The 23,027-nt window shown below is 38.0% G+C and overlaps 3 protein-coding genes and 1 long non-coding RNA gene across 5 annotated transcripts in view; 1 reads left to right on the top strand and 3 right to left on the bottom strand.

Moving 5' to 3' along the window:
- Window positions 1–23,027, bottom strand: part of LOC111347341 (ribosome quality control complex subunit NEMF) — a 62,378-nt gene that overhangs the window by 31,319 nt on the left and 8,032 nt on the right. For both annotated transcript variants that reach the window (XR_015989097.1, XM_088726072.1), the window contains exon 12: window positions 22,390–22,437. Coding sequence is in view for 1 of the 2 variants with exons in the window: in XM_088726072.1 (XP_088582198.1) it covers window positions 22,390–22,437 (48 nt within the window). In the remaining variant the exon portion in view is untranslated. The remainder of the gene's footprint in view (window positions 1–22,389; window positions 22,438–23,027) is intronic.
- LOC148729609 (histamine H2 receptor-like) lies at window positions 1,315–5,291 on the bottom strand. Its single transcript, XM_088726078.1, has one exon. The coding sequence runs from the start codon at window positions 3,024–3,026 to the stop codon at window positions 2,136–2,138; it is 891 nt and encodes a 296-aa protein (XP_088582204.1). The 5' UTR covers window positions 3,027–5,291; the 3' UTR covers window positions 1,315–2,135.
- LOC148729608 (uncharacterized) lies at window positions 6,834–8,526 on the top strand. Its single transcript, XR_015989101.1, has 2 exons — window positions 6,834–7,826; window positions 8,036–8,526. It is a non-coding gene; the product is annotated as an uncharacterized LOC148729608 (long non-coding RNA).
- On the bottom strand, window positions 20,040–22,383 carry LOC111319733 (adenosine receptor A3-like). The gene has a single exon (XM_022922477.2). It carries the CDS (start codon window positions 21,538–21,540, stop codon window positions 20,656–20,658), a length of 885 nt encoding a protein of 294 aa, XP_022778212.2. The 5' UTR covers window positions 21,541–22,383; the 3' UTR covers window positions 20,040–20,655.

Genomic DNA, 23,027 nt, shown 5'->3' with positions numbered 1-23,027 from the left:
GGTCAACGGTTTTACGTTTCCATTTCCGTTTGATGACACCGGTGTTACCCGCAAGCGCTGTCCTTCCTAAAACGTTCGTTAGCGATCCAATAAAAAAGACAATGAACGTCGTCAACAGGCAAAGATCATCGCTACTTTGCAAATATTTCCTTTGAGTTACGAAAAGCCGGAAAATGCACTCCCGCCTCCATGTTTCCACAGAAAAATACACAAAAAGATGAGATCCTGACGTTAAAATTATTGTCATTGGGTGAAAGTGATAAAACAGATTCTCATTTCTTTTATGAAAATATTCACAGGAACTCATTGGAAATGAAGTCTTAATTAATCTTGACATAAGAGGTCGGAAAACGCATCATTCGTAATCAATGACAACAACAAAATGTGCCATCGCCGTCATGTCAACAATTTAGAATTAAAACCTGTGTTAGTCCTCCCTTTTGTACATAAGCATTAAAAAAAAAAAAAAAAAAATGATATTAGGAACACCATGCGTCCCTGAATTAAAAAAAAAAACGCAGCCAATAAAAAAAAAAATCGTATTATATTCCATCATGAAATTGTCTTTATCATCTCAAAATTCTAGTTTTGCACAAGAAATGGAAAAACCCCACGTACTTTGATTATTCAATATCTCCGTGTTGTACAAAATGTCAGTTGAAACTAAAGTAACAATGATAAACTGTAGAGCGAGACGACACGCCACGATTATTAAATGTTCATTGTTGATAAAGGTAAATAAACTGCGACTAAAAAAAATGGAACATCTCGCGTTAACAGTTCGTCAGAGCATATAACTTGAGGGCTGACGCAACATCTAGCTTTAGCTACTGACCAGCGCACCAACACAAGCGCTACAATCTGATTGGCTCCATCACTGCAAATCTAATTAAACAATAGAGTGCACTATGGGCTGATAGTATCTCTCCACAGATGAACATTATCGCGTCACGTGATCAATTTAAACCAATAAGAATCGGAGAAAATTTAGTGGCGAAACCACTGAAACAAAACGACCGAAAAAGCGAAACGATTGACAAAAAAAACAAACAAACAAACAAACATGACCGAAACATTGGTGCGGAGGGAAACAAAAGAGACCACCGTTAGGTGAAACAGGTTTTTATTTTGAGCTCTCGAATATTTTCGGATTACCTGATAAATTTCTTAAAACCAGAAAATTCTTTAGAGGATCATGATTTTTAATGTCGATTAAAGGATGCTTCGGCATATAATCAATTCCGTGAGGAGATCCTCTACTGAGAAAGCCCTGAAACTCTAGCCCTCTTAAAAAACCTCGCTTCAAGAGACAGCTTTAAACATCAAAAGGCTTTTAAATACAACACAAAATAAATTTACATAACTGATTATGAAGGTGAGAAGGTAAGGGAGTTGTTTTTGGCTGTTTGAGGAGAGGCTTAAAGTTCTAAATGTGAGAGAACATCTAAAGTAAAACGTACCTTTTCCTCGACATTCCATCTTTCCCTCACTCGGCGTGGGCTTATTTTGGGCGTCTCACTCGTTGCGAAATTTCTCTTTGTTATTGTTTTTGTTGTTGTTGTTTAGACGATTCCGCTTATCGGTTTCAATCTAATGTTTAGGTTTATAGTCCATTCCATTCAGTTTTCTTGATTATCATAACAAGTTTTTACTTTTGTATTCAAGCCTGCTAAAGACATCATTACGGTAATCTATGTTTTTATAAACAAAGCTAGTAGATCTGAGTATATAGCATTCATAGTCTGTTTATGAGCCACGTGGCCCATCAGGCCGACGCTCAACTCCGGTTCCTGTAACATAAGCGACTAGGAGTCTCTAATGTAGTATTCGTACTTCTGTTTTAAAACCAATACATGTAACAAGAAAATTACCCTTTGCTTCCGACGAAAAAGAGGTAGAAAAACATTACATCTGCATGTTATAACTTCAATTAACTTAAGCTGTCTAAGCTGACAAATTGAATACAAATATAGGTCTACATTTACATATGACCTGTAAGCAAACTACAGTGACTCACAATTTCTCGACTGTGCGAAACACATTCGTTTACTTTCGTTGCGAACTATTCATAATACTTGAAGATTGCCTCCGAAGTGCTCGGTTGTTATATAGCTACCTTAAAAGTTTCTTCAGTTTTAACGAAGAAATATATTTTGAAGAATGCAAATGATAGATTGCCGAATGTGTCTCATTTTCCAGCAGTATACCACAGGGTTTAGAGACGAATTGAAAAACAAAAGCGTTAACGTATAAATAACACTAGTACGAAATCTGGTGGTTTGTTTAACGGCAGAAAAACCCCAAATATAGACACAGTACCAGGGTAAATAACACAACAAAAACACGAGGTATATGTAGAAGGTTCTGCTAGCCGACCTCCTCAACCTGGCGGCGTTCATTGTCGTTCCACCCCCGTGTGTTAGTTGCAACACTTGGATTACGTTTCTGTGGCGCCTCACCGCTAAATATATTTTAAAATAAATGATTGTTGTAAAAATAATACAACAACAAAAAATAACAGTGACTACGATTCTTCCAGCGTATTTGAGCCAGAAAAAATCCAGCATTAACAGCAATGAAAACAAGAAACTAAACGTCCATATCATCAACACCGCAGCAACAACACGCTTGTGAGTCACAAGTTCTTGATATCTGAGATGAAGGTGAATGGCCAGAAATCTGTCTGTGCTCAGAGCAGTAACACCGAAAAGTGACGCACACAAGAATAAACTCGAAAAAAAGCCAGTGATGTAGGTAAATATATTTATCTCGTGGTAGATATAGTTTCCACTAGTAGCGCAAGCAATCAGCCTTGCAACATAAACAGGTTTCACCAGCAAACCAACACCAAGATCAGAAACAGCGAGACTCAGTAGGAATGTTTTCAAAGTCTTTGGCAATCCTGACGTTTTCCTCATCGCGTGGATCGTCAAAATGTTCATCATAATGGATGTGTAGCAAAAGAAGGAGTTCAACACGGAATTAGTGACACAAGATGAGTAATACGGGCTTTCGCTATTCCCCATTCTATATCTGGTAGTCAGGAGGCTGATTTGTCAGCAAGTTCACGAAGTACGCTCAGAAGAAATGGATTTCATGAGACAAACATGCTTCATCGTGAATTAATGGAGAGTTACTTCGAAAAGCCTCATGATAAACTCTGGCAAAAGCCAGGATTAATAAATAGTTGGAAACCAGAGACTTATAAATAAGTTGATGCATTTGACAGCCTTGTCCGGTGCCAACGAGGAAATCGAAAGACACGCGTGCCCATGCTGAAGTGCTTTTTTTTATCTCTGTTCTTCCGACGTTATTCACTGTACTGATAAATAGCTAATTTCCTGTTATGTATTTGTGGCCCATATGGTCGATGTTTAAGCCGCCGAAACAACGTTCGCCAATTCATTTCACGTTTTCCCATTTAACACACATCGAAAGTATATAAATTATGTGTCAATTCACATATCAGTAATCAGAGAAATCGATCTCATATCCGAGAAAAAATTTGTCATCAGACTTGGTAAAAGCTAAGGTCGGCACACACGAGGGGTCATGTCCCTGCGACTAGTCCGTGCGACAAGTCCCGGCGACAAGTCTTTGAAGGATTTACACGAGGGGAGCGATAGCAGGGACTAGTCCCTTAAGGCGTCCACACGAAGGCACTCAATTGCACAAGAACATGGGGAAATTAAGAGGCAAAAGATATTCCTTAGTCTGGGGCGTTACACGAAAACAATGAAAATTTGGTAACTTTTCATTGTACCACTATTAAACATCAACACAAATGAACTACACTTATTCAGTCGGATTATTCATGCTTTTACGTGTTCCGTTTTTGTTTTTTTTTTTATTTTATTTTTAACAGACAGAGTCAAATAGGGTAAAAATTCCATCAAAACGGCTCCAAGACATCTGTATATGTTTACAAAACTAGAAATAGTTTTTTATTCCTCAGTTGTAGAAATCTAGAATTCAGGGAAAATTCATAGAAACTGCAATGTTTACAAATACCGGAAGTCACGGATTATACTGACCCATGATTGGCTTATTTACCGTTTAGTCGCAGGGACTGGTCGCACAAACAGTTCACACGAAGGGACCAACATATGTTTCATGCGACAAGTCCCTGCGACTGGTCGCAGGAATTCCAACCAGTTTGAATTCGTGCGACCAGTCGCAGGGACTAAATTTGGTCCCTGCGACCACAGTAATGTGTAGTTCACACGAAGGGACTAGTTGCATGAAACTGGTCGCTGGGACTAGTCGCAGGGACTAGTCGCAGGGACTAGTCGCAGGGACTAGTCCCCTCGTGTGTGCCGACCTTTAGACTTAGAATTGGTAAAATGTTCGCTTTCGTCAGAAAGATAGAGGTTGTCCTTAGGAGGCGGCGGCGTGTCACTTTCAGTAAGCGGAATTTTGGAAAAGAAAAAAATAACACCTCTTTATATTCGAAAATTCCGCGTGTTATGGCAGTCTAGAATGACAGCTGTAGCGAATAACTGAAACGAAGCTATTAAGAGAACAACATATTAAACATAATAACTCCTCTTTGGCGCGAATGCTCAAGTTCCATCGACAAAAACTTTAATTTGTTTACTCTGTTAAAAGCGACAAGACCTACGTTTAGACAATTACACGAGACAAACCCAATATCGAAACCAAAAAAACTTTAACAGTAACTTTTCGCTGTTGAAGCGGACATTGAGAAACACCAATGTTCATCTTCTAGAGATCTATAAAAATGGGAAAAAACCTCATCTACAATAAACTAGCACAACAAAAAAGGGACGTAAGAAAATGCATTTTAATTAAGTACAGAAAATCAGCTGTCTCTAAAATTGACTGTTTCTACCGAGGTCCGGTGTTGAATTTTAATCCAAAACCTTTTGTTTTCAAGAAAAAAATTCTTCTAGGGCAAAACAAATAAGAAGGGAAGAACTGAATGTGTCTCCTTCCAACAGAATGAAAGTAAAATAAATGTAAAGTCTATTTTTCACAGCTTTAATTTCATCTAGAAAACTCTCCGTAACAGAGAGAGAAACAAGAACCTCGAAAACACGCAGACAGTTTATAAGCTCCTCTGCTCTTCATTTCTATGAAAAACTTTGGACATAAAAAACAAAGCACAAACAAACATTTGGCAGAAAGCACGTTTAAAGTCTACAATAATATCATCTTAAGTTTTGACAGTTCAGTTCTGACGAATGATCACATTTCGCAGCATGCAAATGATGGATTGCCAAATGTGTCTCATTTTTCACCAGTACATTTCAGTACAGTTCACCGCCATTTCATTGTTTTGTGAAACTTGATGGACCTGAAGGGCTTGAATTAAGTTTGGGTGGCGCCGCACAGCGAAATAAATCCTATGATAAAAAATTGTAGTGCAATTAAAACAACAGCCGAAATCGAAATACTGTTATAACCACAGCAACAATACGCTTGGGAGTCACAAGTTCCTGATATCTGAGATGAAGATGAACGGCTAAAAATGCTAATGCTTTCTGGTAAGTTCCTGTCACTAAACAAGAATTAATAAATGGAAACCGTCACCATCTGTCAAGTTTTACAGTGAAACAGTATATTTGAAAGCACGAACGATCATCGTCAAAAGTTCTTCATGTCCGTGTTTTCCGTTCTCCTTTCTCGGCTATCAACCATAGAAAGGGATGTGCACGATAAGAGGACGTTTCAAAGGGAATTAGCTAACTACTTTAAATAACATAAGTGTGAAAATTTTCCATTTAACTTAATGGAACTTAAAGACAGCCTACACTAAGTGTAATGTAATGTTCACTGAAATCCATCTGCTAATAGACATATAACTAAGTAGATAAGTCTTTGACCACTATCGTTTGTTGAAAGCAAGAAATATGTATGCGATCCCCGGGTTGGTGGATGAAACATGGACAACGAAACAAGATTAAGGTTTTCGTAGTTAAAATCGACGTTTCTGCGCAATTGCGCGTAATTTTCGAGTAACGAGGACCACTGGCCGATGACATAAGTTAAAGACAAAACAAGAGCAGTTCACTGAAAAAACACCACGCTCTTCGCAGTATGCAAATGATACTTTGTCCATTGTGTCTCATACCCCAGCTGTAAACAGAACGGTTTAATGATGAATTTAGATACACCAGGGTTTTAGTGTACTGATGAAAATTCCAAAACATAAGATATGTAATTTTATCTTTTGAACAATAAAGACACACAGAAAACGTAGTATTTGGTTCATGGATAAAAGATCTTACAACAAACGCACAGTGCCAAGGTAAATAACAAAATAAAAACACGAGGTACATGTAGAATGTACATAGGGCTGATTTCTTTATCTTCACAAAGTTCACTGCCATTTCACCATAATGAGACACCTGATGGACTTGAAGGGCTTAAATACGGGTCGCGTGGCGCCGTACAGCGAAATAAATTCTACAATAAAAAAACTGCAGTGTAAATAAAAATACAGTCACATGTAACAGCTATTATAATAATTCCAGCAATTTTGATCGGGATCAACCCCGTTAATGAAAGCAACGTATGTAAGCATCTATTCTGTTGAAACCGCAGCAACAATATGCTTGTGAGTCACAAGTTCCCGATATCTGAGATGAAGATGAACGGCTGAAAATCTGTCTGCACTCAGAGCTGTAATATGGGCTGCCGTCACCACCAAAAACACAAGGATGTCAAATAGATCAGTAATAAAGGAATCGAATGGCCAAATTATAGACAGTCTAGGTTTCCTTAACATTACATGAAATATTCCCATCGGAATATTTCATGTAATGTTAAGCAATTCAATGTTCAGCTAGAGTGTCTGATATTCTGCAGAACTATTCGACGTAACGCTACACCATTTGTGTGTACCCTGTACCATTCGACATTACGCTGAGCCATTTCATGCAACGCTACACTGTTTGTATGTGCGCTGTACCGTTCTACATTACGCTGAGCCATTTCACGCAACGCTACACCATTTGTATGTACGCTGTACCATTTGACATTACGCTGAGCCATTTCACGCAACGCTACGCTGTTTGTATGTACGCTGTACCATTCTAAATAATGCTGAGCCACTTCACACAACGCTACACCATTTGTGTGTACGCTGTACCATTCCACATTACGCTGAGCCTTTTCACGCAAAGCTACACTGTTTGTATGTACGCTATACCATTCGACATAACGCTGAGTCATTTCACGCAACGCTACACCATTTGTGTGTACGCTGTACCATTCCACATTACGCCAGGCCTTTTCACGCAAAGCTACACTGTTTGTATGTACCCTGTACCATTCGACATTACGCTGAGCCATTTCACGCAACGCTACACCGTTTGTGCGTACGCTGTGCTACTCGATATTACCCTGAGTAATTTGACGCAACGCTACACCGTTTGTGTACTGTATTGCAAGTGAGTGCTAGGCTATTCGCAATTTAGCTGGTCCATTTCACAATTTCATGTTCCAACTTGACATGGGCAACTAGACCGTTTATCATTTGGGTAAACTGTCTATAATTTGGCCATGCCATTCCTTTATTAGCTATGTTATCCTGCAGCTGATTCTTAAAATTTACTGATCTATTTGACATCCTTGTATTTTTTGGTGGTGACGGTTGCCCATACTGCAACACCCAAAAATGATGCCCCAGCGAAGAAAATTGAAAAAGAAATCGGTGATCTTTGAAAGTGCCTTTGGTGCTCCAAAGGAAAATTGTGGTCCTGGGTCGCAAGAGACCATCAATACGATATACAGAGGCTGCACCGGTCCAACACCAAGATCAGACACAGCAAGACTCAGCAGCAATGTTTTCAACGTCTCAGGTAATTCAGACGTTTTCCTCAAGGCATAGATTGTCAAAATGTTTAACATGACAGCTGTGTAAGATGTGAACGAGTTCAAAGCAGAATTCACGATACAGGGCGAACAGTACGCGTTTTCACCTTTTTCCATTTTCAGAGTCCAGTCTCTGTCTTGTTACGAGTCACGGAGATAAAGAACTCTTACAATTTTTGCTAAACCGTTTTATTAGAATGCTTTATGAGAGGCTCCAGAAGAATAATCAAGTGGAAACCATTGCCATCTGCCACGTTTTGTAGTAAAAGAGGATATTCAAATGCAGGAACGCTCATCGTCTATGGTTGTTCACCTCTGTTTCATTTCCGTTCTTCTTTCGCGGCTGTCAGCCTTAGAAAGGGATTGCAACAATGTTTTCTTTTTTTTTACAATAAGAAGACGTTTCAACGATGTACTATTAACAGCAAAAGTGTATTTTTTTTTTTTACCTTTAAATTCGGGAGCTTAGGACTGGAGGGGCAGCATACACAACGTATGATATTAATATCAATTACATCTATCTCTACACGAAAATTACCGGACATTTTTATTTAAAGTTCGATTTGGACCGAATCTAATTGTCTGCCAAAGACCAGATGAGTGAGTAGGATATTAGACCTCCATTTCTTACTACAAAATGTGGAAATGACCACTTTCGTCATTAAAACGTTAAAATGTTCATCATAATGGCTGTGAAAGAATCGAACGAGTTCAATGCAGCAGTAACTTTACAGCATGAGTAGAGCGAGTTTTCAGTGTTTCCGATTTTCAAAGAGCTTAGCTTATTTATTACTCGTAAAGATGAGTTTGTACCCCAGAGAACTAGAACTCTTGCGTCTTAAGTTAAACCTGTTTATCAAAATGCTTTCGACAGGTTCCTGTCAATAAAAAAGGACTAACACCAGCGAGAAGAAACCGTTGCCATCTGCCATCTCGAGTGAGATGTTAAACTTCTTCAAATGTTTTACCTCTTTTCGCGAGCGATGAATAAATACGCGTAGACTTATGTCATCTACCGGTTTCCCCCCTTACTTGAAACGTAACAAAATTTTCATTAAGACTTCGACTTCAACTCAAAATAACCTTATCATTTGGATATATCAACAAAGTTGAAATGGTAAATTGGCCACCGTAACGATTACAAAAGCTGACGTTTCGAGCGTTAGTCCTTCGTCGGAACGAATAAAAATAACCTTACTCTGGCAAACTCATCAGAGCTTCCTCCTTTAACCCGAAGATTGCATACATATATTTTGCTTTTCAAGAGACAATAGCGGTCAAAGACTTGTATACCTGTATGCCAATTACCAGTTCAATGAGAAGGATATTCCAGCTCGATTTCTGAGTAGAAATTTGTTAACGTTTGATTTCATCAGTGGACCGAGTTACCTTTACTACACAGCCTCGTTTTCTATGGACATATAAAAAACTCTGCTTTACTCTAATTTAACCCAAACTGAGGAGAAAGGACTTAAACAAATGCATTTTAATAAAGCTCGGAAGATCAGCTGTCTCTAAAAGTCACTACGAAGAGCAAATGCGTTTTGCAGAGTTTCCCGGGTCTGGACTAAAACATAACTTTTACCACAGGCAGCCCAAGCTCTCTTTGAGAACCACACAAGGAACACAATTTGCATATCGATTTAAAAGGATTTGTATGGGATTTTCTACAAGATAGCCATACAGATAGTTAAAAGTGAAAATATTAAATAAAAATGGCTTACCTTATTCCATACCTGTATTGCTTGCTCCTCCTGTCATTATTTTACCGATTTCACTTGATTTAATCGGGTTTTTTAATCCTGGTTTTCTTAAGAAGAGAAATCAAGTGAAATCGGTAAAATAACGACACCAGGAGCAAGCAACACACGTATGCAATAAGGTACGCCATTTTTATTTAATATTTTTACTTTTAACTATCTCTATGGCTATCTTGTAGAAAATCCCATACAAATCCTTATAAATCGATATGCAAATTGTGTTCCTTGTGTGGTTCTCAGAGAGCTTGGGCCGCCTGTGCTTTTACTAAATGTGAAAAACTCGATGTAACTCAAGAACCTCGAAAAACCCAGGCAGTCTATACCTTCCTCATCTTTTTATCGATATAAAAAACTTCGTGTGTAAAGAAACAATAAACGAACAAAGATTTTGCAGAAAACGTTTAAAGTTGACAATATCCTTAGCTAGAGCTCTAGCAGTTCAGTTTTGACGAGTAAAAACATTTCTTAATATGCAAAGGATAGACTTTCGAATGTGTCTCATGTTCCAGCAGTAAATTAGAGGGTTCAACGATGAATTAAGATGCACCAGGGTTGCGGTGTACATAAAAAAAATTTCAAACATACTATTTGGTCCATTGATGAAAAAACCTACAATAAACGCACAATATTGAGGCAAATAACAAAACAAAAACACGTAGAATGTACACAAAGCCGATTTTCTTGTCTTCGCAAAGTTCACCGCCATTTGATTGTTTTGTAAAGTTTGAAGGGCTTGAATATGGTTTGTGTGGCGCCGCACAGCGAAATGAATTTTACAACAAAAAATTGTAGTGCAAATAAAACAACAAACACCAGTAACAGCCTCTATAACTGTTTTGACAATTTCGAGCGGGAGGAAATCCATTAATGGTAGCAAAGCACTAAGAATCCATAATGTTTTAACAACAGCAACAACACGCTTGTAAGTCACTAGTTCCCGATATCTAAGATGAAGGTGAACGGCTAAAAATCTGTCGGCCATCAGAGCCGAAACACCCAGAAACGAAGCAAATAAAAAGGAACGATACAAAAACTGGAAGATTTTTGAAAGTGCATTCTGCGTGTCTTCGAGAGGTGCTTTCTCAGGGGTACACGAGACCATCGTAACAACATGGAGAGGCTGCATCAATCCAAGACCAAGATCAGACACAGCAAGACTCAGCAGCAATGTTTTCAAAGTCTTTGGCAATTCCGACGTTTTTCTCATTGCGTGGATTGTTAAAATGTTTATCACAATGGCTGTGTAAGATATGAACGAGTTCAACGCGGAGTTAACCACACAGGACCAATAAAGCAGGTTGCCAGTGTTTTCCATTTTACTAGTTTCTAACTCGTTCAGGTGAGTTCGAACGATCACGGAGATATAGAACTCATTAAAATGCTCTCTGGAAACTTCCTATCAATAAATAATTATCAATGAGCGCAAACCGTTGACATTTGTCACGTTTTGCAGTAGAAGAGGATATTCTAAAGCACGTACGATCATCGTCAAACGTTGTTTATGTGCGATTTTTCTGTTCTGTTAACCTTAAAAAGGAATTTTAACAATATGAATTTGCATAATAAGAAGAAAAGTACCATACATGGGACAGGTGTAAAATTTACCCACTTGCACTACTGAAACTTGGGACAAAAGGGGCAGCATACACAAAATAACTTTTGTACTCTCTTCTGTAATGTAAAAAGGTTTTTTATATCGATGGAAAGTTTAGAAAGCTATAAACTGCGTTTTTAGAGGTTTTTGTTTTTTCTTTCTGTGCTACAGTGAGTGTGTTAGATTTAATAAAAGCTATTTAAAGTTACATTTATGTTACTTTTATTCTGACGGCCAGTGACTTGGAGTTGTCTTCCTATTGATGTACCAATCAAAACCGTATACCCCTTGCACGCTTTACGGTCCTATGTTTTATTCTCGACCCAGAGGATTCGCTTAAATGCATTCGGGCTGTCTCCGTTTGCTTCGCTCGGAAACTCGACTTTAAAGATTGTTTTGCCCCAAGAAGAAAATTTCTCTTTCTGCCAACACAAGGAGTTGAATTAAAATTCAAGACTGGACCTCAATTAAAAACAGTCAATTTTAGAGACAGCTGTTCTTCTGTGCTTAACGAAAGTCCTCTTCTCTTTAGGGTTACATCAATGTCGATAAGTTTCTTTTTTCCATACTCATACAAAACGAGGTTGTGTAGTAAAAGCAAATAGGTAAACTCACGAAAATAAACGTTTCTACAATTTCCATTAAGCTTATTAAAAAAGATGGCGGTCAAAACTTTTAGAGCTTTATGTTAATCACCAGATCCGTAAGAGGAATATTCGAGCTCCATCTCTGAGTGGGAAATGTGGAAACGTTCGCTTTTGTCAGTGAACCGATTCATTGAATGTATTTAATGAGTAAACCATCTTGTCAGCAGGGCAAGTAGTAATCTCTCTCGGGCGTCATGGTTGCCTGACCGCTTTTCATTCAAATCAGACTAAAAACACATGCTTAAACAGTTGTCAGCTGTCCTACTTATTTTCAGATGAATTTTGACTGTTGTGTTTCTGTCAAGCGGGTTTATGGCCGTGAATCGAATCTAACCGCCTTTACGCATATCAAATACAACACACTTGGTATTGAAAGGTTCGCTCCAAGAAAAATGTAAAAAATGGCTTACGTCTTCCGCAGATGAAGGCTTCCTACATCTCGTATCTCCGGACGGGAAAGCTGCTAACGACAAAGGCGGAATATATGGAACGCTCTTCCGCCCGAGCTTTTTCATGAATGTTTACGATACGGTTACATACAAGTTTTATAAGTGCTTTTATTATTCTGAGTATCATTCATACTGAACATCCTGCGAAGACCTATAATTCTTTTAGAGATAACGGTGTAGTAGCCATGACAGTAACAAACAGTGTAATAGTTCATCTTCTTTCACTAGTCCAGTTTTAATAAAAATCATTCTAAAAAACTGAGTCAGCATCTTTCTCGGAAAACTTCTGCGCATCATTAATCTTTCTACTCCGAAAAGTATATCTGGCCTCTTACAAAAGATCAAACACAATTTACATATCCTTATGGCTTCCATTTGTCTCAGTTTACCTTCATAAAAGAAAAACAAAAAAAATTGAAAAATACGGTAACTTCGTACATTTTATCCACTATCTCTTCTTCGTGGCTTTGGCCTCAGACTAAACGAAAATATAGATACACGATTAGTCTTCAAGCGAGCGAGAAAAAGTTCCTCAAGTAGCTTTTGTTCGTAGTGGAAAAAGATTATCTCCATTTCTCTTTCCAGAATATATAAAAAAAAAAACCCAGCACATTGAATAAAAAACAAATATTCGTTCCATTTTGCATAAAGTTAACTTAATTAACCTCAAAAACCCAGCTAGAATATACTTTTACATTAATATTGACACAAAAACCCTGGTGAAGGAAAAAGTTCAAAGTTCCTTCAACTTCTCAATTACTAAAACTTTTGCTTCTAATAACAAAAATGGAGAAGTAAAAATGTTTCAGAATGCTCTTTCACGGTTTACAGCCATCTTGCTTACAGCTTTATCAGTTCAGTTTTGACGAATAAACAAATTTCGCAGATTGGAAAGTATAGATTGTCGAATGTCCCTCATTACGAAGCAGTAAACAACAGGGTTTAATGATGAATTAACAAACACCAGTGTGAGAGTATACCGAAGAAAATTAGCATACGCAATATTTGGTTTAAGGATAAATATATCTGCAACAAGTCCACTGCAATAAGGCAAGTAACACAACAAAACAAAACATACACATAGCAGGTGCACAAACCCGACCTCTTTATCTTTGCAACGTTCACCGCCATTTCCCCATCGTGGACCTGAAGGGCTTGAATTTGGTTTGTGTGTCGCCGCACAGTAGAATAAATTTTACGATAAAAAATGAAACTACAAATAAAACAAAAACCAAAAAATACAGCCACGATCTTTTTGCCAATTGACGGCCAGAGAGAAGTGATTAATGAAAGCAATGCACTAACCGCCCATACTATTGTCGCCAAAACAACAACGCGTTTGTGTGTCACAAGTTCCTGATATCTGAGGTGAAGATGAATGGCCACAAATCTCTCAGCACCCAGGGCCATAATACTAAAAAATGATGCATACCAAAAGGCACAAGACAAAAAGGAAACGACAATCTTGAGAGCAGTTGGTTCTTCAGTGCGGCAAATAACCAGGAGGTGTACGACATTAATAGGCTGCGCGCATAGGCCAACGCACAGATCAGAAACGGCAAGATTCAGCATCAATGTTTTCAAAATCTTTTGCAATGCCCACGACTTCCTCGTCGCATGGATTGCCAAAATGTTCAACATAATGGCTGTGTAGGAAAAGAACAAGTTAAGAACAGCATTAGAGATACAAGACGAATGGGTCGAGAGTTGAACCTTGAACATGATCTCACTAGACTAATCCCTGACTCGTTCAGACGAGCTTGTATGCCGTGGATGATTGGACCTCTTCTGACAAGTTAGGCCTACTGTCAATGACTTCTCAATGACTTTGATAACATATATGTGGAAGCTGTTACTATCTGTCCCGTCGTATTTATACAAGAGGACATCGAAAGCAAGGATGATCATCGTCTAGACTTAGCATGTTTGTCCTGGTTTTTGTAACTAGTGCCTCCTATAGGAAGCGCAGCTGCGTATTTTTTCGAAATGAGTGATGGTAAGCATTAAAGCCGAACTTCACCCGATTTTGACCCGATGTCACTTCTTGTTTATTTCGGAGTATCTTCGAAGATCGACATTCGCACTAGAGATAATTGGGCGCAGCATACACTAAAGTGAGAAGAATGCCTTTGAAATAAATACTTTTGTGCATGAAAAAACCCCAAGATGTCATTTTATAAGTTCTTGCCGTGACACTATAAAAGACGATTCACAATCATTTCGGGATGGCGCGTGATTAAAACCAAAACTTTTCCTTGCACAAGCATACAAATGGTGTAAGAGAATATCAACATATTCTCTTGTTGGTGTGATCGGCGCATCATGCAAACTTAAAGGAAAATTTTTTTTCTTTGAAGAGAGAATATTTTTACGTTTAAATCCGCGATTTATGACCAGTAGATAGAAGACGTAATTTTTCAGTTCTTGCAGTAACACTACAAAAGATGATAAACATTTGGAAATAATTTCACAGTGGCTTCGTTACAGAAATATCTAAATAGGTGCGATCTGCACATCGTGGAAACTTTGAGCAAAAAAAAAGTTATTTAGAGAGAGAGAGCATTTTACCATTTGAATTAGCGACCGATGCCCAAAAGAGCCACAAAATTTGCGAAGCGAGCAAGGTCCGTAGTTTAGCAGAGTCATCCTCTTCGATGGACTGATGAAACGGTGGAATGACGGATTGGCGGAATATCCTTAAAGTGCACATTACACGAGATTTTTTTCTCTTGTTTCTTGAAGTTGGATATTTATAGAAAACGTTTCGAAGCTTTAAAAATGTACAAAGCACTTTTTTGCTATGGAAAAACGCGCAATTTTCCTTCAAATTTGTCCCGGAAACTGGGACCTAGTTTATCGCCGTCGAAGTTATTCGTGACGTCACATTGTGTACCTTTGCCGCGCAGGTCTGTTGTCGCCAAGAGACAGTACTTCGTAGTAGATAGATAGTGCATTGAAAGGCAAAGATGTCCAGTGATTCTAATGATTCCTTTGAGTCCGACTCTTCTGAAAGGTCCATTGACTTCGAAGAATGTGGAGATGAAGTAGAAGTAGTTACAGGAGAGCACGCACCATACCGAGACGAACCGCTCGCAAGCGATGGCGAACAAGACGAAGAAAGCGAAGATGCTGACCTTGATGGACTGACGCCTTCAGTTTCGGAGGCAAGATTTGAACGTCGCGTTGCAGTCAGCGAATGGTTAGTGAATCATGTTTATCATGGCTTTTTGTGAATATTATAAAACAGCGAAACTGTAGTGTAATCATAGCTCTACCTTACCTTAGGTGCAAATGTAAACAGTGCCGTGACGAAACCTTGGCAGACGCACTAGAATTCCGTTGTTGCCGCGAGGTCACAAATGCCAGAAGACAGTTAGTTTTCGATGGTTCCATCGAAATCATAAGCTGCATCGCGCAACACGAAGATTACAGTGCTCTGACAAACAGGACCGTGCTCTTACAAGTTGCTCTTTTAATTCGCGATCAGAATGGGAGGGCATACTGGCAACGAACTGGAGTGCATGAAAATGAGTCAGTAACGTTTTGTAGGCGAGAATGTCATATTTGATGTTGCACTGAGGTACACAATGTGACGTCACGTTATGATATCACGTGCGACTTTGGCCGCGCGATGACCGGGACAAATTTGAAGGCAAATTCCGCGTATTTTGGAAGCAAAAAAAAAAAAAATACTTTTTAGACTTTTCCAGCACTTTTAAGGCTACGAAATGTTTCCTATAGATATCCAACTACAAGAAACAAGAGAAAAAAATTTCGCGTCCTATGCACTTTAAACACTGAATGACAGAATATCCTAAAACGCGGAGTGCCTTGCTGTATGAAACAAAGGTCTCACAAAAATGGAATAAAAGTAACAAAGAAGGCTAGAGGTAAAACAGCCTAAATTAAATGCAAGAAAAAAATACCGTAAAACTTGAAAAGTTCGAGAGCTAAGATGATTAAATTACAAACATCAAAACTTATATATGTCCTATAACAAAAGACTCAATGAACGCCATAGCGGCCATAGCTTACAAACCAATAGGAGATATTCACATTCTCTGTCACTGCCATTTACAGTTTAGTTTTGCCGAATGTAAATACATTTCTTGAGCTAGCCCCTATTAAATATCTTTATTATTACTGTTGTTGTTGTTATTATTATTACTATTATTATTATTATTATTATTATTATTACTATTATTATTATTATTATTATTATTATTATTATGATGGCAGTAAAAACTTCTGGATGCCCAGATATCCTAAACAATGATTGGGCGGCAAGCCGTCACCAATCAATGGAACGACCAGAGTCCTTACAATTAAAATTCCTATAGCAATTCCTAATTATGAAACCCTAGTAATAAAAGTCTTAAACTTAATTGCTATGTAATAAAAACCTCAGTCAAAACACTAAAGGTTCCAGGCGTCACTATCGAAACGCTTAAATGTAATAAAACATCTAATATCATTATTATTAGTAGTAGTAGTTGCAGTAGTAGTAGCGGTAGCGGTAGTGATAGTGGTAGTGGTAGTGGTAGTGGTAGTGGTAGTGGTAGTGGTAGTGGTAGTAGTAGTGGTATAGTTAACATGATTATTTGTTACCATTTAATTATTGGTTGAATGTCAATTAGTCACTATATTCTTGAACCACCTTTCTCTTGTGGAACAGGGTACTCCTAAATATGTGGCATGCGTCAGGTTTTCTGTCTTGCATGTGAGAGAAATATTCTGCAACACTACCTTCTAGCGTCATTATACAACCTCTAGCTGTTTTAAATCCTATAAAAATGGTGCAATATCAGTAACCACGTGCAGTCTTGGACTGTTTATTTACTCATTTCGTTGTTTCAAAGCTCACACTTCAAAACGGTGTTGTAACATCACGAATGTGCAGAAGAAAAAGGCTAGGATTAGCAATGTACGAAAAACAGCATAGCTCTAAAACTTTCTTAACTTGCAACATTGCATCTTAAGATAGGAGAAGCAGCTTGCAAAGGTGTAATTTAATATTCGCTGACACTCTTTTCCGCATGACATAGTTTGCTCTTGTACGGCATGTTTACCTTGTTTAAATCGCCCATTTCCGAATTACCTTAGGCCTCTTTTACAAAGTGAGTCGTGGTACTCATCCTTACGTATGATGATAAGTTCTCATCGACATGCAAATTAAGCTCATTTTCCCAAGAATGGTCAAGCATCAGGCCTCGTTTTGAAAAAGAGGCCAACGGTAATTCAGGAGTGGCCTCCAACCTTTACCTAGTTCTTTCCAGGACTAATGAGTTAATTTCTACAGAATGGTACCATCTGTCGGTTTACCTAAATCGAAAATTCCACGTGCCTTAAATTATATCGTCACCATTAACCTGAATGACCGTCTTGATCGAGTTTATTTCTCGTTTCATAATCCAACAGAATAATCGCATACTTACTGAGTGTATTTTCAAACTTCTTGAGAGTATCAGGCATTTCTTCAGAAATGATTAACGATTCCAAGTTTACCAGGCTTCGTTTTCCATAAAAATGAAAATGAAACACCTTCCTTCTGGAAAAAACATTTAAATGAAGCTCAGAAAATAACCTATTTCGAAAATTGACTACAACCGCGGCATTTGTGATTAAAAACGAATGCAAGTTCCAGTGTTGACTTCTATTCATTAATCTTTTTTTTTCTTGTAATAAACAATTTATTCTCAAAGCAAAACAAAATAATCTTCAAAGTCGAGTTTCCAAGGAGGTCTAATGCAGGCAGCACCCTCTTCTCCCCAACTCCCCCGCTGCTTTTTTACGCAGTTTTGTTTTCCCAGACGAAAAGATAGGCATGTGAAGCGTGCAAGCGATAGGTGATAGGTGATCGCTTTATGGGGAAGGAGTGAATGCCGGCGAGGTAGGAGAACACCAAAAGACTTTCGTTCCGAATTGAATTGCATAAAGCAGCCGATTCACAATGCATTATTGATTTACTCACCCCTTCACCTATCCAAGAGTGACTACCATTTCATTTCTCCCTACCGCATCACCACTGAATCAAATATCCAGACCAAGAAGAAAAGGAAACTAAATAAGCTCATGACTATTAAACAAATTCTTCCTGTCAGTACCGAGTAAATTTATCTAAGGCAGTGAGGAGAATACGTATACAGGAGTGTAAAGGGTTTTGTTCACTCTATCGTACACAGAGAAGTAATAAATATTTTTTTGCGACCCCTCTGAGGTTTTATGATTGCAGAACCGCATTTAAAACAATGCCTCTGAGTTAAACAAGCTCATAACATACAGCGGGCATGCGGCGGGCCGGAAACTGAAATACACAAATCTGATCAGCAAATCGCACACTCGAAGCTGGTTCGGCTTTTTGAAATACAGACCACGATCCGGAAAAATTTACTGTAAACTTGCGTCCCTGAAAATGTAAAAAGTGATGAAAGGCCTTTCGCAAATGCAAGCTGTTTACATCTTATTTCTGAGTTGGCGACGGCGTCTGTGAACGATAAAAAGGTAATAGGCATGGAATTGGTCAGTGTAAGATGAATAGATTGCCCTCACACCCACGGTTTTGCATTAAAAATTACATTTGAATGTAACGCCGAACCAGCAGGCAAAGCCATAAAGGGTTGATAGTTATTACGTTGAGAAAAAAAATTGAGTTTGACTGGCTTTACGTGCATCAAAGAAATAAGTATTGACATTGTACTTAAAGATTGCGTCTGTGGCAAAAGTTAAGTGCCGCTTTACTTATTCCGCAAGTGTCACCTGATAATACATTATCACTTGTTAGGCGAACGATAAGTACTTTAAAAGGCGTCAAATGAACAGACCACTTCTGCGATCGCGTTATTGCTTTAAAATTAAGAAACGTTCAAGTTTTAGAAGGCGCGTTTCCCTAAGGCTCTGTAGAAACTTAGTAATATAAACATCTCCTTTGTTCAACTCTAACATTAACGAACAATTTGATAAAACTTTCCTTGATCATCTTGTTTGTTAAATATAAGTTCTGGGACCTGAGTCAGAGCCATACCACGAGGAATCGTACAGATCGGCGATTTTTCCACTTCATAAAAGAAAATTTATTTCTTGCAAAAGAAAATGTCAAAACTGCTTCCGCCTGTCCCAATTTCCCTTTTCAAAATGAAAATATAATTGAAAAATCAGAGGGAATCGTCTTGAAATTTATTTTTAGGTTATAAGCATTGATGCCATTAACAATACGCCGACATAGATTTCGTTAATAACTTCATTTGGAACGCCTCATGAAATATAATAGCCTATCTTTGGGACATAAAGAAAAATTTACGTTCATATCGGCGGCAACACAAAGGCCAGGAATTCACTGAAGGATGCTAGGTTGAGTACGTGTTTATGCCCAGTTCACGCCTAAAAAATAAAAACTGATTAATGTTTACAAATTGTTTAATGACTCGTTTCAAGTTTTTTTTTTTTCAGTTTTATTTTCTTCATACCTGTTTTTTTTTTTTTCTATAATAAAAAACGTTTTTGTTCCGACACGAGTCGCTTACTTGTATGTTATGTAACACCGATCATGCTAACTCTACCGTTAATTCCAAAAACCAATCAAATCACAGAGACGAATCGTGTCTGTTCGGTTGGACAAAGCATTTGACAGTCATTCTGTCTGAGAATTTTATTTCTATGCCATCGAAAATGCATTGAGAAAAATGGGTACGCGAAGCTCAATTTCAGGACCATTTAAATCAAATTCAGTTCTCGAATGGAGAGTGCCGTGTAATTTGTTTTGGTTTTTTTTTTTTGTCGCAGGGCACTCAATTTAACATATAGTTAACGTTGCCACAACGGAATGTGATTACACAACGCATCTAAACAGGTTTTATACAAAATGTAATATATTTCATGAAACCCATAATGTTGTGGTCACCTGATATCACCCAATACAACAAAAATCACTTTTTAATCTACATAGGTGTTTCTTTATTATGTCTCCGATTATTGCTCGCTTTAATTAATTTTCTATAGGCGATAACTTTTTTTTCCTTCAACCTTACAATGAAAAGAATTTGTTAATCCATCTTTTTTTTTAATTCACGTTGGTTTTTTTTTTTGTTGTTTTCGTGAAACAAGTTACGAATGCAATACATTACTTTTACACGAAATCGTACATTGTTCAGATATTTGTATGGTTACCTAACGACCAATGCTATCTATCCATTCAATCTTCAAAAGTTTACTTTAATAAGCTTCTGTTTTTTTGTTCACTTTGAGATAATATCTTTTCTGAGCAATTCTTTTCCTCCGCCCTAAAAACTTATGAAATCTATGTTAATTTAGCACGTATTTAGTTCCCGCATCGCGTTTCTGAACAAAAACCTTACAGTTTCAGTATCTAGTCAGTTGTTACAAAAAACAAGTTTTCGCAGTATGTTCATAATAGCGAGACGAATATGTCTGATCTTCCACGAGTAGACAACAGGATTTAAGGTCGAATTAAGGTAAACCAGAGTTAAAGAATATAAATCAAATGTGCGCATTGAAGTACTCTGTTCACGAATCAAGATACGTGCTACCAACATGCAGGTATGTGGCAAATAACAGATTAAAAATACCAGAAACACATAAAACGTACTGAGGGCAAATTTTCTCAGCTTGTCAGCATTCACCGCTACGTCAGCGTCTTGACGTACTTCTTGCCCCCAACGCGGGCGATGTTGTAGACGACTTGCAAGGCGCCGTACGGCGAAGTAAATCTTACAATAAACAGTTGTGCAACAAATGACACACAGAGTGGAAATACACGCCAGAAGGATGAACAAGATTATTTCATCCCAGAAAGATAACAAAGCGATCAATGCACTAAACAACCATAATATTATCACCGCCTCCACAACACGCTTGTGAGTTACAAGTTCCTGATATCTAAGATGAAGATGAACCGCTAAAAATCTGTCTACACTCAGAGCCGTGACACCAAGAAACGACGAGATGGCAAATAAACCAGCGGTAAATGTACACACGGTCACTATCCATTCTGCGTCCTTTTGTTGCAAATTTTCAACCAGTAATGCGCTATATAGAGGCTGCACCATTAAACCGACTCCAAGATCAGACACAGCAAGACTCAAAAGTAATGTTTTCAAGGTCTTTGGCAGAGATGAAGTTTTCCTGAGCGCATGGATTGTTAAAATGTTAAGCATCATGGCCGTGTAGGATAAACAGGCATTTAAAACAGAATTACTAATATACGTGGAATACATAGGATCTGAGCCTTGGTCCATTTTTCAAATTGAAGTTTAGGAGAAAAGTGGCAGCCTGGCTGTTAAGTTAGATGTTTTGGTTTGGCACTTGTCTCCGCGTAGAATATATAGACGAGTCTGCTATCTGCGACACAATGCCTTTGTTTAAAAGCGTTATTGTGACTACTTCCTGTTAAGAGCTGATGAACTTATGTGTAAATGAATGCCCCCTGTTGGCTGATCAGTAGGAGGCCGAATTCGAATCACACGCAATTCTCGTTTTCGGCCCTATTTGACGAGAATAATTCTCCATCGTACCTATTTGCCATCATCATATCCAGTTAAATAGTTAGTTTCATCTTTTAGATGCAAGACAAACTTGATTTGTTATTAAAACAGAACAAGTTTCGCCATTTAGTTTGAAGGTGAGGTTTTTATTGTCCTCTTTGAGCTGTCTACTTTAAAAGTGTGTTTGTCAGAATTGTGCGGGTAAATTAGTCAGTGTTGAGAGGAATTGAATTTTGGCGACTTCTCTCAACGATAAAAGAGAAGACTAACGCATATCTTCCTTAAAAACATTAAAATATCGGCGGTGAACCTCTTCTGTATTTTCAAAATGTACGCCAACATTTAAAAATACTTAAAGGTGGTCATTACAAACCGTTTACAAGATGAAACGTACGTTTGTAAAAAATGTTAACTGTTTCAATTTGATTGGCTGTAATACTACAAAGTAAATGTTATTAAAGGACTCATCGAGTGGCCCATCCCATCAGTTGTTTAATATTACGTTACATGCGAGAAAGTTACTCACCCTGGTGGCAAAAAAAAAAGATTGAAGGATACCCATAAAATAATTTGAAAAGGGCTACTGAAAGGCTTCCAACTCACCAACGGTAGATTTAACTCCACAAGTTCTGCTTTCAACATGTCAACATCCTAAATGTGTTTGAAGCACAATGTTTTATTTAGAACATAAATGGCTGTAAAAAGCCCCTCAGGCTAGGAGCTTTATTCATTTCCAAAGTTTCCAGACAGGGGGGCTAATCACGGAGGAGGACTCATAAAATCTCCAAAGTGAGGACGATTGTCTTTTCGAATCTACGCTTCAATAAAAGCAAAATACAGAATTCTTCTCTTTGGTTGAACAAAAACGCCTGAATTACTGAAAACGAAAGCTATGAAAGGCTTTTGGACCTAACAAGAGAACTTCATGGCAATAAGATTATCGCCCATAAAATAACTATAAATCACTCGGAATGATAAACGATGGATCGGTTTTGTTCAAAAGAAACGCGCGCTGTATGAAGTTATATTGAAAAGATCTTAATTTTCACTTTAGATTTGCACATTTCTTGTGTAATGTAAAGCAGATATGGAAGGATTAACTTTTTTTTTAAGGCTAATAAAAGGGTGGTAAGTTCAACTCCATACGTTCTGCTTTCAACGTATCTAGATCCTAAATGTATTTGAAGTACAATGTAAGGTTAAGTACCGCAATGGATGTTAAAAGCCCCTGAGGAAAGGCT

This window comes from Stylophora pistillata, chromosome 6, assembly GCF_964205215.1.
Source record: "Stylophora pistillata chromosome 6, jaStyPist1.2, whole genome shotgun sequence".
In the NCBI taxonomy this organism is placed as follows: Eukaryota; Metazoa; Cnidaria; class Anthozoa; order Scleractinia; family Pocilloporidae; genus Stylophora; species Stylophora pistillata.
Note: the sequence above shows the minus strand (reverse complement) of the source record. Positions and strands in the feature narration are given on the sequence as shown.

Bases quoted from the DNA above. Each gene is read 5' to 3' on its own strand.
- LOC111319733 (XM_022922477.2), bottom strand. From the start codon at position 21,540: ATGGACCAAGGCTCAGATCCTATGTATTCCACGTATATTAGTAATTCT.
- LOC148729609 (XM_088726078.1), bottom strand. From the start codon at position 3,026: ATGGGGAATAGCGAAAGCCCGTATTACTCATCTTGTGTCACTAATTCC.